The sequence below is a fragment of the Cucurbita pepo genome, chromosome 19 (genome assembly GCF_057944985.1).
Source record: "Cucurbita pepo subsp. pepo isolate OVF chromosome 19, ASM5794498v1, whole genome shotgun sequence".
NCBI lineage: Eukaryota > Viridiplantae > Streptophyta > Magnoliopsida > Cucurbitales > Cucurbitaceae > Cucurbita > Cucurbita pepo.
In genome coordinates, this window is record NC_141816.1 from 1225883 (window position 1) to 1242936 (window position 17054).

Sequence of the window (17054 nt, forward strand, 5' to 3'; positions counted from 1 at the left end):
ATGATTGACTCATGAAAGATTTATGCATGTGAAGAAATGATTGACTCGTGAAAGATTTATGCATGTAAAGAAATGATTGACTCAGGGATCGCGACACAAAATGCTTATGAAAGATTTATGCATGTGAAGAAATGATTGACTCAGGGATCAGAGCGCGAACCTTTTAAGAATTTTTCTTAGTTGTGCTTCACGACTTAACAAAGCAGTTTTAGAACAAGAATTCGAGATAATGACCTCCCGATTAACTGTGAGTGCAATATGGTCTTAAGACAGGTGTCAATGGGTTTGGGTGACTAGAATTCAACATTCTATCATGAGAGTGTTAAGGCTACGACTCTCCATAAATAGTCTTTTATAGTCGGATATGGCACGAGAGGATATATATATTTTAAGAGAGTTATGAGGAAATGTTTTGAGTTTCGAATACAATCTAAATATTTAATGGCCAACATAAGCAAAAGACTAACCTAATCAGATTATGTAAACATTCAATGGCCATTGAAAATGAGTAAGAATCATAAAAATTAATAACTTAATTATCTTCAGTTATCTTCTAATCAAGGAATAACAAGAGATGCTCATAAAGCTACAACATAAAGAACAAGAACCCTACCCGACTTCAATATCGCACTCGTGTCGATCACATGCTTTGAAACAAAAACTTTCTTTTAATTTAAAACTACACAAAATCAGGCACATGATCATACTCCGGACTTGCGTAACTCGGCCGCCCCGTGTGCAAAATGGCATCTCTCACCAAAAGTACAAGAACCTTTTGCAAAATTATCACACATCTTTGTTTTATAGTTGCTACCTGAAGGAGCGGGACCTCCTCCCATCGCGCCGGGGGCTTTGCCGGGTCCTGCCATTGATACCGTGATAATAAGCTCTCTCACCATTGCACTTGCTTCGTTAATTTGCTCAAAAGTACCCTCCAGTTCTATGTTTCTGAGATTTGTGTCTGATTCGTGGTCCCTGATGGAGAGTTTGGCACCCGTTTGGCGACAAATCTGTTTCGAGTTGATCCCACCCTTGCCGATGATTGCTCCTGCAAGGGAGGCATCTATACTGATTTTCGCTGTAGCTGAAGCACCAAAGCTTGCAGCAGGACCTGGTTGTGGCAGGTCCATTCGGCCACCCATTCGACCAACCATATGTCCTCCCATAGCACGGGGATTATCGTGAGATGGAGGCCTCCCAAGTTCCCACTCTCCATGAGCAAAGTTGCATTTATCGCCAAACTTGCAGCCTTCGGCAGTGTTGAATTTGTTGCACATGCGAGTTTTGACTTGGGACGGAGCAGAGGACCCGCCATTGGTGACCGAAGGCGGGTGCGGGGCAGCCATATTTCTGGACGGTTGAGAACCAACAGGTGGGAGATTCATCATTTGAGCCACAACATTATAACCACCAGGAACGTGATGCAAGAAATGGCAGCTTTCACCAAAAGGACACCCAGCAGTACTGAAATCCAGGAAGATAAACACACCTATAAGATCATCCAAACCAAGACACAAAACACGAGCAAAACACAAGCAAAACAAGAACAAATACAGTCCTTCCTCGGAAAATCATAAATCTAAACACAGACTATTCTGTAGACAGTACATACAGCATACAAAACAAAGAAGGAAACTATAAAAACAGCAGCCCCACAAGAACGAACTTGCAAATATATCAATCCCCTCCCCAATCAATCTCCCCCTCCAAGCCATGCACCAAGATATACTCATACGATGACTAATGATCATACAAACAGTAACAAAACATGAAAACAATAAAAGACAATTTCTATTTTCTCCCCTTTTCTATTCTGTTGAAAAGTTACCCTGCCAAACAAGTGAACTAACCCATCAAAGAATTCAAACCTTTAGGCACTTAAAATATCGTCATGAACAATTAGAAAATAATTTTACTGAGACAAGATAAAATTGTGGTTGATCACCTTTTTAGAAGTATAAAGATGCATGGTTACAATAATTTATAGAGGCGAAACGAAGGATTGAAGGAAATGAATTGCAACAAACAAATACCAAGACAAGAAATTGACATCTACGTGATCCATAGAATGACTCAACATCAATAGGATACAACGTAGCCAAATTGAACTCAGATCATAAAATGGATCAAACTAACTAAGTTTTAACCAATGAGAATGAGATTGTTTTTCACGTGCAGTGCAAAATAACAGAGAGAGAGACTCTGAGTTCGGTAGCAATTGAGCAAAGTTTAAATTTCTAAACTTCTAAACTCATAAATATGTTCAGTTTTTAAATCAATTATTTACTTCGTTGAAGGCTTAGAGTAATGATTTATACCTGTATTCCCAGTTTTCAGAAGCGCAATTACTCGGCTTTATTTTGTAATTCGCGATCAATTAAATTCTTACAGAAGGTTTAAATCATTAGGAGAGATAATATGCAGTTCAAATATTTATTTAGGTAGGTAAGATATGAACCTGAAAAACTTGGTGCATGGCTTCGATTTGCTCCCTACAGTTGATAAGGGCTCCAGTTCTGTTGCAAAACATTAATTATTCTTTCTCAGTTACAAATTGTTAAGATTTTTTACTCTAATACTTTAATATATCTTCACACTAGAATTATTTAGGCAACTAAAATATTACTAAATAGTTTGTAGCTTTCTGTTACTGTAGAGTAACTTCTTAATATATGAATTTGGTAACTTCAAGAGTTTCTCGTTGAATCGTGATGAAATCTCAAGACCCAAAAAAGTAATTTAAAAATAGAACCCTTACTAGAACCGAATCTCATCAATGGAAGGATAATATTTTAGCCTCCAAGCCTTCATTATAGCCTTGATTACTGACCTAAGGATACAATAAACCTATTGCCAGAACAATTTTAACTTTTCTTTTGATCTAATGTGTACCTTGCACATAGATATATTAATATAAATAAATAATTGTTTCCATCACTCACTGCTTAAAGAAAGAAAAACGTAGTAAATAAACTCAAGATATTGAGGAGTTGTTATTTAAGTCACAATTCTTCAAACAGATATTCAATTCATATTCCAAAGAAGTGTATACCACTCAAATATGCCGGAAGGCTGAGGAGCTAGTCACCAAATGACAAAGTAACTAACGATTGACCTTGATGAATGGCAACAGGTATTTCTAAGTTACAACAAGCCCAGAGCTTTAAAAACTACGTGTTATTTCATAATAAATGGCTTGAATGTTGAACTCAAGAATAAAGGATAAAATAACGTATCACTGAATTTAAAAGCCAAAATAGAGTATGAATTTCAGCAGAACATAAAATAAAACTACAGGAGTTAAATTGATTGGACATTTTTTACGACGATTTCAAATTCACAATTAATGGAGAAATTGGATTCAAGGCTACATTAGCAATTCTAGATTCTAGTCCAAGGAGGAAAATAGTTGCATCAGAGGTGTTTGGCAAAGGTTTCCCTTTCTAATTCTTTGTTTATCATCAACATTCTCAACAAACTACTGGATAATTCAGTAAAGGTCGATTATGAGGTATTAAAAGTGGAGAGAGATCAAACCGCTGATAGAAACTTACAATTACGTTAATGTCATTACCATTTATTGCCCAAAAAGGGAAATCTAAATAAAATAATTGTCATTACTGAGACAGATTAGTTAGTTTTGGACCTGAATGTTGTTAATGTGAGATCCCACATCGGTTGGAGAGGGGAATGAAGCATTCTTTAAAAGAGTGTGGAAATCTCTCCCTAGCAGATGCGTTTTAAAGCCTTGAGGGGAAGCCCGGAAGGGAAAGCTCAAAGAGGACAATATATGCTAGCAGTGGGTTTGGGCTGTTACAAATGGTATCATAACCAGACACCTGGCGGTGTGCCAACAAGGACGCTAGCCCCAAAGGGGGTGGATTGTGAGATCCCACATTGGTTGGAGAGGGGAACAAAGCATTCTTTATAAGAATGTGGAAACCTCTCCCTAGCATACGCATTTTAAAACCTTGAGGGGAAAGCCAAAGAGGACAATATCTGCTAGGGGTGGGTTTATGCGGTTACAATTAACCACATCAGCATAGCTTAAATTTAAATTAGAAGTGATGGAGAACCACAGCATGGTCAAGCTACTCAACTTTAGGCTGTGCAGCTAAATCTCGACATAGTTACTTGTCCTTACCCCTTCACGAGTATCTAAAGCAAAGAATTCTAAAACAATGTTTTTGAGAGAGTTGAAGGTTATAAACTAAAAAGGCTGTGAATAGTCCAAAAGGGTTCAGTTAACTTCAGTATAATTAGTTCCCATCAAGATGTCAGCTAGATGGCCAAATTCCTTGAGTTGAACTCAGACTTGAAAACTTCCATGGGGGTACAATCAGAGGTACTAATCCTCCAAAGCACAAAACGAAAGATAAACTGACATTCTTCCGGAATTCAGGAACATTTAAAAAAGACAAAGAGAGAGTGATCTAATATGAAATGGCTTCATTGGTTGCTTGATTCCCATTGAAGAACATGCATTGTAGAACTACCTAATCGCCAGAAAAGATGAGCATAAAAAGATTAATTTTGGAACAATTGAGAATAGTTTCTTCCAGTTACCCAAATTAAAGTTTTCCCTTGGGGGCATGTCTCACATAGTTCCAGCAATACTTCATTAATTCCATTTGGTTTCTTTTTCGTGAACTTCTGTAGCTTTAGACTAAGGATATTGTTTTCGATTTTTTTTATAAAAGAAAAGGATTGTTCGTTTAATATGCACAAGATGAAACAGAAAAGAGGATGGCTGATGATCATCCCAAGCCCGTTCAGGAGATCAAGAAAAGGGCTCTACAGTTAGCCATAATAATACAATTCAATACTGAACCCTACGGACACTTTGCAAGGATGACAACGGAAACCAAGCCCCTCACATGGTCCCAACTCACACCACCAACAGCCACCGTTCTACAGGCCCTCCAATTACCCCTTTCCAATTTCACTTGAATTCAGATCTAACCATCTTCAAAGAGCAGATTGCAGTTATTAAAAGAGTATTCCAGCCATCAGATCAGGGGGCTCGAACACATGGTCACTAACTCTTCTGAATCAACTCAAAAATCCAAAGAAAAACAACAAAGACAGCAAAAGCGACATTTCTAGCTTCAGAAAAGAAACGAATTAAATCAGGAAAGTGAAATTCCTTCCACTCCCTCTACATTGAATAAAATAAACCACTGACTAAGCACATAATTTTCCCTTCAATTCCTCCCTCTCATAAGCAACCAGACGAAGATTCAAACTAGTTGTACAAAGGAAAGAGGCAGAGCATCGAACACCCACTTCAAAAAACAGAACAATAACCCGGAAAAAAGAGAGAAAAAAAAAAAAAAAAAAAAAAAAACGAACCTTGCTTATGCTTCTTGAAGGTGCCATTAGAATTGAAGGCAGACTCAGGCCTCCGCTTACGCATGTCCATTGAAGAGAAACAGAGATCGAGATCCAGAAATTAAATCGAAAAATAAAGCAACGAAGTGGAACAGCAGTTGCAGTAATTAGAGAGAGAAGCGTGAAATGGAGAAAAGAAATTGAAAAGGGAAAAAGGTAAAGTAGAAGAAGAAGAAGAAGAAGAAGAAGAACTGAAAACCCTAACCCTAGAAGCCAAGGGTTACACTTCTGGTGGTGAAGGAATATTTGGTGTTTGTCCTAAAAAACAATAACCCTAATTTTTTTTTTTTCTTTTAATGCCGTTAAAATTATCAAAAGATGTTTCAGTTCATGCCACCTGATAAAAATCGAGCTCTCATTGTTATAAATTTTAGGTGGATCGTAATTTCAATAATGCATCTTAAAATTAGCTAGAGCAGCGAGTGTCGTAGCGAAACTGATGGCAAAAGAGGGGAAATCGGCCATATTAAAATTAACTACTAGGGAGGTCCGTTTGATACCCAAAAATTGCTCAGCAACAGTCGAACAAGTGGGGAATGCTGGAGTAAACTAGAAAAGTTTGGGTAGAGCCGGATCTAAATGTTGGCTAGGTAAGCGTCCTGTAGTAAGAGGAGTAGTTATGAACCCTGTAGGACCATCTCCATGGACGTGGTGAAGGGAGGTAAGCGTCCTGTAATGTCAAGAGTTTCGTTTTGAGACTATATAAAGTCATGTATGTTGTATTTGTAAAAAAGACTTGAAAAATATAGTAAAAAAAGCATTTATGGTTTCTTCTAGTTAATTGCTAAGTTTCTTTGGATTGCATGTTTAGAATCATTCGAGCTTGACATGATCCATCTTGGTTGTGGAATCGAGAGGTCCTTCTGCCCTTTGTCCTGATCTGTTGTCGGGAAAAGGGACCTATCGTCATTCTCAAGTCACCTACCCCTCTGTGATGAAAGGAGGATCGCTTCATATTCGCCTAGAGTTCGCTCCCAGAAATAGGGGGTACCCTCGATCCGGAATCTAGAAACAACCCTACTGGCAAATTTGGAAACAAATCGCTAACCCTGATATTGATTCTGTTGCTGTGAAACCTGAGAGGAATAATAAGAACCCTAATTCAGTCGTCGTTGACATCAGAAGGAAAAGAAGACAAAAAATGATAGATTAAAGCAAGAATGTCGATATGAGATCTGAAACGAAGGGAACTTACATGGAAGAATAACAAATCTCGAGAACTCTCTAATCTCTTACTCTTTTTCGTATTCTATCAATTTTACATGATTGAGATGTGAGTTCCTTTGTTTAATTCAGTTCAGTCGTGATTGAAAGCTTGTTACCCTCAAAGTAGTAACGAAGAATGACGACAAAAATAAATAGGTCAAAGTCGTTAATATCGAGATAGAGTCTGTGTACTCCATCTTATATGGACCCGTAGATCCTCTTGATGCGGTCAAACTCATAGAGTAATATCGATCTTCAAAGTAAAACGAGTGACAAAGGGTTAAATTTAATAGGAGAAAGTCGACTCTACGAGCATTCCTTTTCACTTGTTTGTCATTCTACAGTCTATAAGTATTATCGAGATATGTCCAATGAGTACTTAGAATTATTTTTATTTATAATTCGAGGCTATTAGTGTAATTTTGAACAACATGTGGTTGACATACGAGAGAATCATGTTTAAGAATATAACCAAAAGGGTCTATAGTGTATGAATACGATCGAGTGTGTTACACTGATACACTCTTTATAAACTCATTTGGTAATTGTTACAAATGATTTGATCCAATCGTTTATGTAGAGACATGTGAGTGAGGTTATCATATACCACGAGTTTGTTTAACGCTATATCACGAAAAAATTAATCTCTTTATAAATTCGTTAAATGAGCAGACTAATAACACCGATGATTATAAACGACTCGATATTAACCCTGAGTGAGTTAGAAATCGCTACTTACGAGGATTTGTCTTTTCATTTGTACCAGTGAAAATGACTTTTGTAGTAAATTCAATAAGTCTACGATTCTGAAAACTTGACGAATAGGGGGCTGGAAACGTAATTTCACGAGCTGGAATTCACTTTTTCTCGTATAGGGTTTAGGGTTGATTTTGGGACTTGAATAATTGAATCTCACCTTCTCATTGGCCCGAGAAGGAAATTAGATCATAAACGAACTATTAATTAGATAATTAGTGATAGTGTATAAATATAAGGGGTAAAATGGACTTTTGACCTAACTAAAATTACGAGCAACTCGTAAAGGGATAAAATAGAGTGAGGTTATCATATACCATGAGTTTGTTTAAGGCTATATCACGAAAAAATTAAATCTCTGTATAAATTCGTTAAATGAGCAGATTAATAACACCGATGATTATAAACGACTCGATCTTAACCCGGAATGAGTTAAAAACTGCTACTTACAAAGATTTATCTTTTCATTTGTACGAGTGAAAATGACTTTTGTAGTCAATTCAATAAGTCTACTAATCTGAAAACTTGACCAAATAGAGGGCTGTAAACGTAATTTCACAAGCTGGAATTCATTTTTTCTCGTATAGGGTTTAGAGTTGATTTTGGGCCCGAGAAGGAAATTAGATCATAAACGAACTATTAATTAGATAATTAGTGAGTGTACAAATATAAGGGGTAAAATGGACTTTTGACTAGTTAAATTACAAATAGAGGGATAAAATAGACTTTTGACCCAAATGAAATTAGGAGCTAACCGATCAACTATATATATATATCGGTCCATTGGCTTATTGTTCTCGCCACAAAATCGAAATGATTGGAAGTTCTAAATAGCAAATCCAGAAAAAGGATTCAAAGCCCTAAATTTGAAATGGTTGCACAGCCGCCCTTCTCAAATCATCTCGGACTCTCAATCGACTCCTTCACAACGGCTAATCATTATTAGCAAACAAAATTTCAGAGAAGATCTCTACTTCAAATTTCTCTGAAACCATCGGACTTTTCAATCCAACAGTTGGAAGAGGTACCTTTTGAAATTTCAGTTTTGATATATGTAATGAGATTGAACTGCGTACACTGTGTATTCTGTCATGTCCTACTTGCAAAAGTTCAAAACATTTTCGTTGGTTGCTTCTTCGATTATTGCTGATAACAAGTTTAACTTAGTTCGAGTATTGTATTGGCGAATTGGATTTTCCCCTGTTTTCTCGAACCCTAGATTTTATGGAACTAAAAAGGCTCCCCAATCGGGAGAATGTGGAAATTCGACTACGGGTAGTGGAAACGGGCATCGGATTTCTCGAGCCATTAGAAAGGAGGCTCAGGATGCTTTGTTGGAGTATTTGCATTCTACTAGAGGGATTCAGTTTATGGATGCTGAGAATATAAGTAAAAATTCGCCAATCTTTCTTGCAAAACTTCTGGGAAGAGTTGAAAATGAGGGCGAGATTGGGCGGTCGATTACTCGGTTTTTGCGGTACCATCCTATTAATGAATTCGAACCTTTCTTTGAGAGTGTGGGGTTGCAACCTGCAGAGTATAATGAATTTCTTCCGCGCGAGGTGATGTTCTTGAGTGATAATGATTTGTTGCTTGAGAACTATCATGTGTTGTGTAACTATGGTATTGAACGAAATAAGATAGGGAAGATTTATAAGGAGGCAACTCAGATATTTCGCTACGACTACGGTGTTTTGCTATCGAAGTTAAAAGCGTATGAAGAGCTCGGTCTTGACCAACCTACTGTTGTCCAATTTGTTGTTTGTAGCCCCTATCTATTGGTTGGGGGTGTTAAAAATGGGTTTGTCAAGGTATTAGACAAATTGAAGAACATTGGATTTGAACCAAGCTGGGTTGAAGAACAACTATTGGATGGTCATTCCTATAACTGGAAGCAAATTCTTGGGCTTCTTTTCTGGTTTAAACACATGGGTTGCAGTGATGAGAAGTTGGCTGATTTAATCAGATTACGTCCAGATTTTTTATTTGAGGATTCAGGAAGTAAATCACTTTCCTTAATTGGATTGTTACTAAAAATGGGATCCTCGATGATGCAGATATATTCCGTGTTCCTGCAATTCCCTCAAATGCGAGTTGGTAAGTTCGTTTCAAATATAAGGCAATGCCTTTTGTTCTTCAATGAAATCGACATGGGTGTGCAACAGATAGGATACCTTTTCCGCTCTCATCCCTTGTTATTAGGATCGTGTACTCTGAAAAAGACTAACAGCTTGCTCTCTATCTTGAATGTTGGAAAGAAACGGCTTCGTCAAATTATCTTAGAGAATCCAGAAGAATTGAAGAACTGGAGGCTTGGGACAAGAGTTCTGCCACTTCCAGACAATGGGGAAGTTGAAAGATCAAAGCAACAGAAAACTCAGTTCTTGTTGAAATTAGGACTAGAAGAAAACTCCAGTAAGATGAAAGAAGTGTTCAAGGTGTTTCGAGGGAAGGGAGAAGAGCTCCAAGAGCGGTTCGATTGTATTGTGGAAGCTGGCATCGACGAGAAGGATGTTCGCAGAATTATCAAAGTTTCTCCGCAAATCCTTAACCAATCAAAGGATATAATAGAACTAAAGATTGATCTCCTTGTGAATACTTTTGGGTATCCTGTTTCGGCTCTAGTAAATTTCTCTTCATATCTTTCGTATTCCGCTCAGAGGGTCACTCTTAGGTTGTCAATGTATAGTTGGCTTAAGGAACAAGGAGCAGCCGACCCAACGTTAGCATTGAGAACTGTTGTCGCGTGTTCGGAAAATAGATTCCTAAAACAGTATGTGCATCATCATCCCGAAGGCATGGAAGTTTGGGAGAATTTGAAGAGAGAAATATATTCAGATTCTTTGGCTTCTCCTGCTCAGTAGAGTAATATTATTTGAACATATTCTTTGTACCAATTGATGACCAATTGCTTCATAGCTGTTTTGCTACAGTTCTTTCCACAATTCATGGAATTGAGGGCTAATGTTCTGTAAGGATGAGCAAAATTGGTACTTCTATCATGGAAAAGTTTGATATCATCCATTTTACTCGAGCTACTTATCCTTGATCAGAGAAACGAGGTCGAACTTTGAAGAACTGTATCATTTTCACAAAGTAAGTTAACATATACTAAAGTATGTTAACATTTGCAGATTTTGGTGGTCTCTTGGGGCTTTGTAACACGACATTGTTTTGTTGTTACTCGGGATTCCAGCTTCGTTTAACACAGTACTTACCAATCAAGCAATTCGAGACATTCTTTACTCGTTCAGAAATCCTTTAAAGGTATACCTTGTACGCTTTTGTGGCAAAGCATTTGTATCTCTCATTCTATCGACAATCAATTCTATGATCAAATCATTAGTATTTATGGTCATTTTTCTGTTGTTACATATCGATCATAGTATCGGACCTATTGGTATCCAGTGCCTAGCTTGTGTTTGAGGTGAACCATTTCTAAATACATGTCTAAATTTTCGCAAACACCTCAGGTTGTGTTAGAGGATCTATCTTCTCTCTTCATGTGCAACTCTGTGACTGTTTTCTTTATTTAACATAAGAAGAATTTGGAGTTTTTAGCCAATTCTATGACCAAATCATTAGTATTTATGGTTGTTTTTTCTGTTGTTACATATTCAGCGTAGTATCAGACATATCGGTATCTAGTGACTAGCTTGTGTTTAAGATGAACCATTTCTAAATACATGTCTAAATTTCTGCAAACACGCTCTGTCGTGTTAGAGCGTCTCTCTTCTCTTCTCTCTAACATGACAGAGTAACTTTGTGACGTAACTTTGTGACGATTCTGTTTATCTAACCTAAGAAAAATTTGGAGTTTTCAGAATATACTATTATAGCTTGTGATCCTATAACTAACTCAATATGAGACACAGAGTAGAATTTACGTCTCGAAATCTGCATATCTCTGATCACGGGTGGATATATATTCAAAATATCATGTAGTTTCTCTCGTATACCTAAGAGGTAAAATTGCTAGTTTTTCTCTTTAATACAAGGGTAAGGGTAACTTTCTCGTAAAATTTACTTTTATGTTGTTTCATCATGAATCTGGCTGTATATAAATTTTCAAAAACTTCGTATTTTATTTAAACAATACACTCTTTACAATTTGTTTTAGATAAAAACAGTTAATATGCAGTTTCAAAGATAACTCTTGAACTTTACAAAAGTGTTTTAAAAACAATTCTAAATTTTTAAAAGTTTTCATATAATTATTGTTACTATATGGATGAAATCATTAGTACCATATTTAAAAGTGCCATCGATTTAAACGTGACCTGAGACTCGATTTTACATCAAGGTTGGTAAACCAATTCTAACTTAGGTTTGACGGGATGAATGCAAAAGCAAGTAAATATTAAAACACGATAAAATTTTACGCAATTTAAAAACAAACAACTCCGTAATTAAGAGACGAAATCAAGTACAAACTTATTTACAAAACGAGAACTAGGAATCAAAGATACTAATATAAACCATACAAAATGTCCAAAATTATAAGGACGAGTCACAGTGACCGCGTTGTTATCCCTCTCTTGCTTGCTTATATAACGTCTCTTTCTAAAATCTCTCTCTCTCCTCGTTTTCTAAAACCTTCTTTTAAAACGAGGCTAGAGGCTCGATCATACGTCGCTTGGCCGTAAGCGACGCAAGAACAAATTGGCTTAGCTCAGTTATCGTTGGAAAGTGAGTGTCGCACAATCACTAGTCTGCCTTCAAAAGTGCAATTGTGTACTAAATGTTATTGGATGTATTAGGAATATAATATTTTACATTCTTTTAATAGAAATTATATTAAAAAATGAAAATTATCCAATAACTTTTGAGCTATTGGCTAGTCCAATCAGGCTAGCTCGTTCAAATCTCCACAAAAATAAATGGATGGATAGTTGAAGTGGTCAATCCCGAGTAGGTGGTTCAAATCTCCACAAAAATAAATGGATGGATAATTGAATTGGTTGAATTTTTTAAGGAACAAATGCACAAAAATAGAAAACAAATTTATATATAAACACAAGAAGTGGACTCAATGATCCATCCATTTGTTGCAAACTATTAAAGTTGTTTGGATCAATGGGTCCACGAGGTGGTGCTTTCCTTGCCATCATCTTCTTCCTTCTCATTGCCATCTCTTCTCCCTCCACCATCATCGCAACTTCAAGACACATTCTTGCTTTGGATACTAAGGAATCACCACCTCAACCCTCCATGGATAAGCCTCCAACCTCTAATGATTTCGACACTCTTTTATTTCCTAAGGGAACGAACGCAATGCCACCCATGCCCGAATCCGCCATTCGAAGTTGCAAGCCCAAAGGACCCGTTAGATGGTCTTCTCCGAGTCCGATCCGAAATAATTTGCCTATTTGTTAAGAAAATACTTCTTTGAGTGAAAAAAAACTCAAAACATTTTGTACTCATATCATTCAATTTTTCAATACATTTCTATCGTTTCATACTATTTGAGTTCTATTCTCGTGCTCCATATATTGTTAAACTAAATATATATATATATATATATATATATATATATATATATATATATATATATATATTATAGAGAGGGGTAGTAGATAAATTACGAGAGGGGACGAGGTATGATTGTTTTATGAATTCTATGTTTGAACTACTTTGAAGTATGATAAAGTAGGGAACGTGAGCACTCCCTGTGTAGCTGTAGATCTTTCGGGTTGACATCCCTTTGTAGCTGTAGAGCTCCCGAGCACTCCCTTGCCTCAACTAGCAACATTAAAATTATACACAGGCTCTCATTGCATACTAGGTATGCACTGACTTTTCTCGGCTCGAGGCTCAACATAGTCTACTTAGCTTCATTAACTACTTGAATGATTGGGTATGTTTTAGCAATATATGTGCATATATGTATGGCATTATGCATATGTTATATGTAACACCATGAATATGATTATCTATAAGTAAAGTATTATAGTCGTGATGAACTATATAACTAACTGATAATTTAAAATGTGGTATCTCATGCATGTTCTATTTCTCTGATAGTCATCGACTACTTTTCTAGTTATATTCACGATATTATATATATTACTTTTTTATTTTATTGGCTTCGAGAGCGTGAGCATGTGGTAGCTCGTAGTTAGGTCTAGAGAGTATAGGTCTAGAGAGTATATTGAAAAGCTCACCTACGGCACCCTTGCATGTTCGTGGATCATATGTAGAGAAATACTATACCTTGAAGTTTGATTGTGTTCTTGCTTGAGTTGGTTTAAAAACGTCAATGGCATGCATATAGAAATAATCTGGTCATACAGAAGGATGTGGCCATCAAGTCCTTTTTGTCTCAAGCATATTTTGATGTTATACTCTAGTTTTATAAGTAATGACTTTGTTGGTATAAGTATGAATTCTCGAGTCTTTTAAATCATATATTTAGGATCGCTCTCATCTGGATATGGTCTCGTTTTATTTATATACCTCTCCTTCACTCAAGTATTACAAGGAGATTCAACAATTGAGTATCAATTGGAATGAGCGGCAACGAAATCACTTGCAGGCTAGAGCTATAAAGTCGGGAACGACAATGAAAGCAATGGACCACCTAGCAATATGTATAGAAGAGTTACTATGACCTAGATTTGGTATGTCTCCCTCTTTTGTAGTATCCAATGGATATCCATTTAAAAGCACGGTGGAGCTTCTAACTAGACCATCTTTTGGAGTTAAATGATATTCCTCTCTTGAAGCTGTTCTCTTTCGTCTATGCTTTAAACGAGAACCCTTTGTTCGAGAATTCCTTTTATGCAAACTCATGTTCATGGGGTTTTTAATGTCGATTATAAAGTGAGTTGTATTGCTCAAATTGATGAAAAGCACCGGGCTACAAGAAAATGACGAATTAGGACCGGTTAATGGTATCAGATAAAATTTTAGTTATTTAAATATAAAATGGACTTCTTACCCTTCCTCTCGAACAATGAGCATAGCTACGAAACGAATGATATAAAGTCGGTGAAATAGAAGTGCACTAATGATATAAAAAAACGAAACGAAGTGAGATTTGTATAAATATGGTAATTAAAATATATAAGAAGAAGAGATATGGTTACCCATAGTAATCTGGTGTAGGAAGTAAAGTTGAGGATTTGAGGACGGCATAGAACCCACCAATCAAAGTCTGCCTACAATATACTTTTGTATTGTACGAAGAAGCCATCTCGAGCTGATCTAGATACCTAATGCATTCAATTCATTTTGTAAGTACTCGAGTATTGTTCTTTTCTTTATATTTAAATAGAGACAAATCAAATCACGACGGAAAAAAGTTGAAATAGATTTGATTACCAAAAACTATTGATAAATTTGTCAGAAATATGAGGACTGCCACCTTGATACGCTCCACCGGCTTCTCCAATCCAAGCAGCAGCCCAAGGAGCATTATTTTGAATTACATTATGTGTTTGATACTTGAGAAAGATACGTAGAATTAATGAATCTGTATATCAATTTGGGGTCGTCACCTACAAACTAAAGACACTTTCTCAATACTCACGCTACAATTTAGATATATATATATAATGAGAATGGTAGCAAGAACAGTAGTCGAACCTGCATCCATGTTTTTGTTGGGAGTTGTCGTACAAACGATCTATGATTTCTCGAACCTTAATAAGGTCTTCTGCGTATTGTGCTGTAGTAACACTTGCACCAATACTATTAACTCCAGCCAATTCATTGCCTTTGTAGTAGCAATGATGTATGCCTCAGTGAGCATGAATTATAGTCATTAAATCACCCAGAATAATCGACTCCCGAGTATTATTTAGCTTACCAAACTCCCATGAATTTATTTGATAATTCTTTACGGTGTATTTAATAAGAGCCTCGGCATTGCTATAATTCCATTTTCCTTTTGTCTTGTACTTACCCAAGAGAGCGTTTAAGCCAAAAATCACAATCGCCCTATTGGGTTACAAGACGACAAGAAGTTTCGGTATTCGAAACGAAAAAAAAAAAAAAAAAAAAAAAGCAAGAAAACATTGTTGAAAAAGTTGTTCAAATCGTCCCACCTTTCCATGTACAAACATCCCACTGAGAAGTCAAATAACGAACCTTCGACTGCTTGAAATGGGTGACATGTTCCCTTGAAACCGGCCCCAACGTTATAAATCAATTTGTCTTGCAAAGTACCTCCTACTCAAATCTTTACCGACTTGAAAGCTAATGATAGAGAGTAAATTAGGGTAGATTTTTACGAAGAAACAGTATGCTACAAAAAGATAAGCAGTTAAGGATCGGAAGAGTTAAATCCTGAAACAAAAAAAAAGAAGAATCGATTAATAAAATACTAGTTGTATTTTTTTCTTCATTTTCTTTTGATTTCATATGTTCTCACCAAATTGAGCATAGATGCATGACCGTCCCAAACGCAAAGCTTGGGCTAACGACATTCATCATGAGGCCAAATGTCCAGAGTTAAAAGCATATGAAATTCTCATCCGTTTCCGCTATTGTTGTGGTTCCATCGACCACAATTCTACCCGTTACAGCATCATGACCCAAAATGGTTAGGACGAAAGTAAGAACCGAAATTAAAAGGATTCGGTATCCCATTTTTTAATCGAACTCCTGTTCAACAATTGAAATGAGATCAAATGAGGAATTTTGTTGATAAATTGTAAATATATCAAAAGATCTTCATCAAATTTTTGATGGGTTGTCTCTCCCGATCGAGATAATTGAGTTCTACGATTAATTTAAGGGGAAGAAGATAGAAATATGGAAATTGTGTTACCTAGTTTCGAGACTCGAAACTTTCAGATATAACCGAACAAGAAAAGGATTTCCCGACCCTAAAACCGAACAAGAAAAGCTAAGAGTGATGAAACAAATGGAAGGAACACTTTATATATACTTCAACTTGGTAACAGTTAAAATGCAACTCTACCAACATTAATAGCTTTCAATTAAGAATGGAAACTTGAAATATTGCATTAAAATAGAAGGAGTTTTGTTCTTAAATGTTAGTTTCAATGGGTTGATTTTCATAGCTTTGATAGTTAATTGTTTTTCTTGATTGGGTCATGAAACTTTTTTGGACAATTTCTTATTGAAAAACATTCAATAAACTTTAACCTTCCACACTAAAATTAAAAAAGGTTGATCGTAACTATGAGACCTCACGGAGAGAAAAACGAAATGTTTTTTTTATAAGGATGTGGAAACCTATCCCTAACAGATACGTTATACAAACGTGATGCTAAGCGATAGGTAACAGACCAAAGCAGATAATATCTACTTACCGTAGACTTAGTTGTTAGAGTAACTCAATTTAAGAAAAATGGTCAATGGTTTTTTTTTTTTTTTTTTTTTAATTAAGCTTTATAAAATCTACTTTCAAAATTGAAATTTATTTTCTTTTGAAGTGAAAATGGGAATGAAAATAAAAAGAAACCAATATAAATCGAAAAGAGAAAAGTGGGTTGATAAATTGGTATTAAAGCACTTAGGTTTTAGGCCTCATAGATTATTCTTAGGATAGAGAGTCATACACCTCTATGATTCAGCTTGACGATATGTCTCGTCGCGATCAAGTGTCATCTAACCCTGTTTAGTAGTATATGATATGTTGTAAGACCTCTATGAACTTGTATGTTCTGGGTTTCGTGATAGATATGATAACACCCTAAGACATTAAGAAGTTAACGTTAACCCTATGAGAG

At 36.1% G+C, this 17054-nt stretch overlaps 2 protein-coding genes and 1 pseudogene across 2 annotated transcripts; 1 reads left to right on the forward strand and 2 right to left on the reverse strand.

Annotated features, from left to right (window-relative positions):
• Positions 1-492: 492 nt before the first annotated feature.
• Positions 493-5642, reverse strand: LOC111781148 (zinc finger CCCH domain-containing protein 52). Its single transcript, XM_023661597.2, has 3 exons — positions 5353-5642; positions 2459-2516; positions 493-1464 (listed from the first exon to the last, which is right to left on the reverse strand). Exons 1-3 carry the CDS (start codon positions 5420-5422, stop codon positions 702-704), a joined length of 891 nt encoding a protein of 296 aa, XP_023517365.2. The 5' UTR covers positions 5423-5642; the 3' UTR covers positions 493-701.
• Positions 5643-8138: 2496 nt separating this feature from the next.
• LOC111781149 (transcription termination factor MTEF18, mitochondrial) lies at positions 8139-10837 on the forward strand. Its single transcript, XM_023661598.2, has 2 exons — positions 8139-10415; positions 10488-10837. Exon 1 carries the CDS (start codon positions 8445-8447, stop codon positions 10215-10217), a length of 1773 nt encoding a protein of 590 aa, XP_023517366.2. The 5' UTR covers positions 8139-8444; the 3' UTR covers positions 10218-10415; positions 10488-10837.
• Positions 10838-13777: 2940 nt separating this feature from the next.
• Positions 13778-15945, reverse strand: LOC111781596 (heparanase-like protein 1; annotated as a pseudogene).
• Between the last annotated feature and the right edge of the window lie 1109 nt (positions 15946-17054).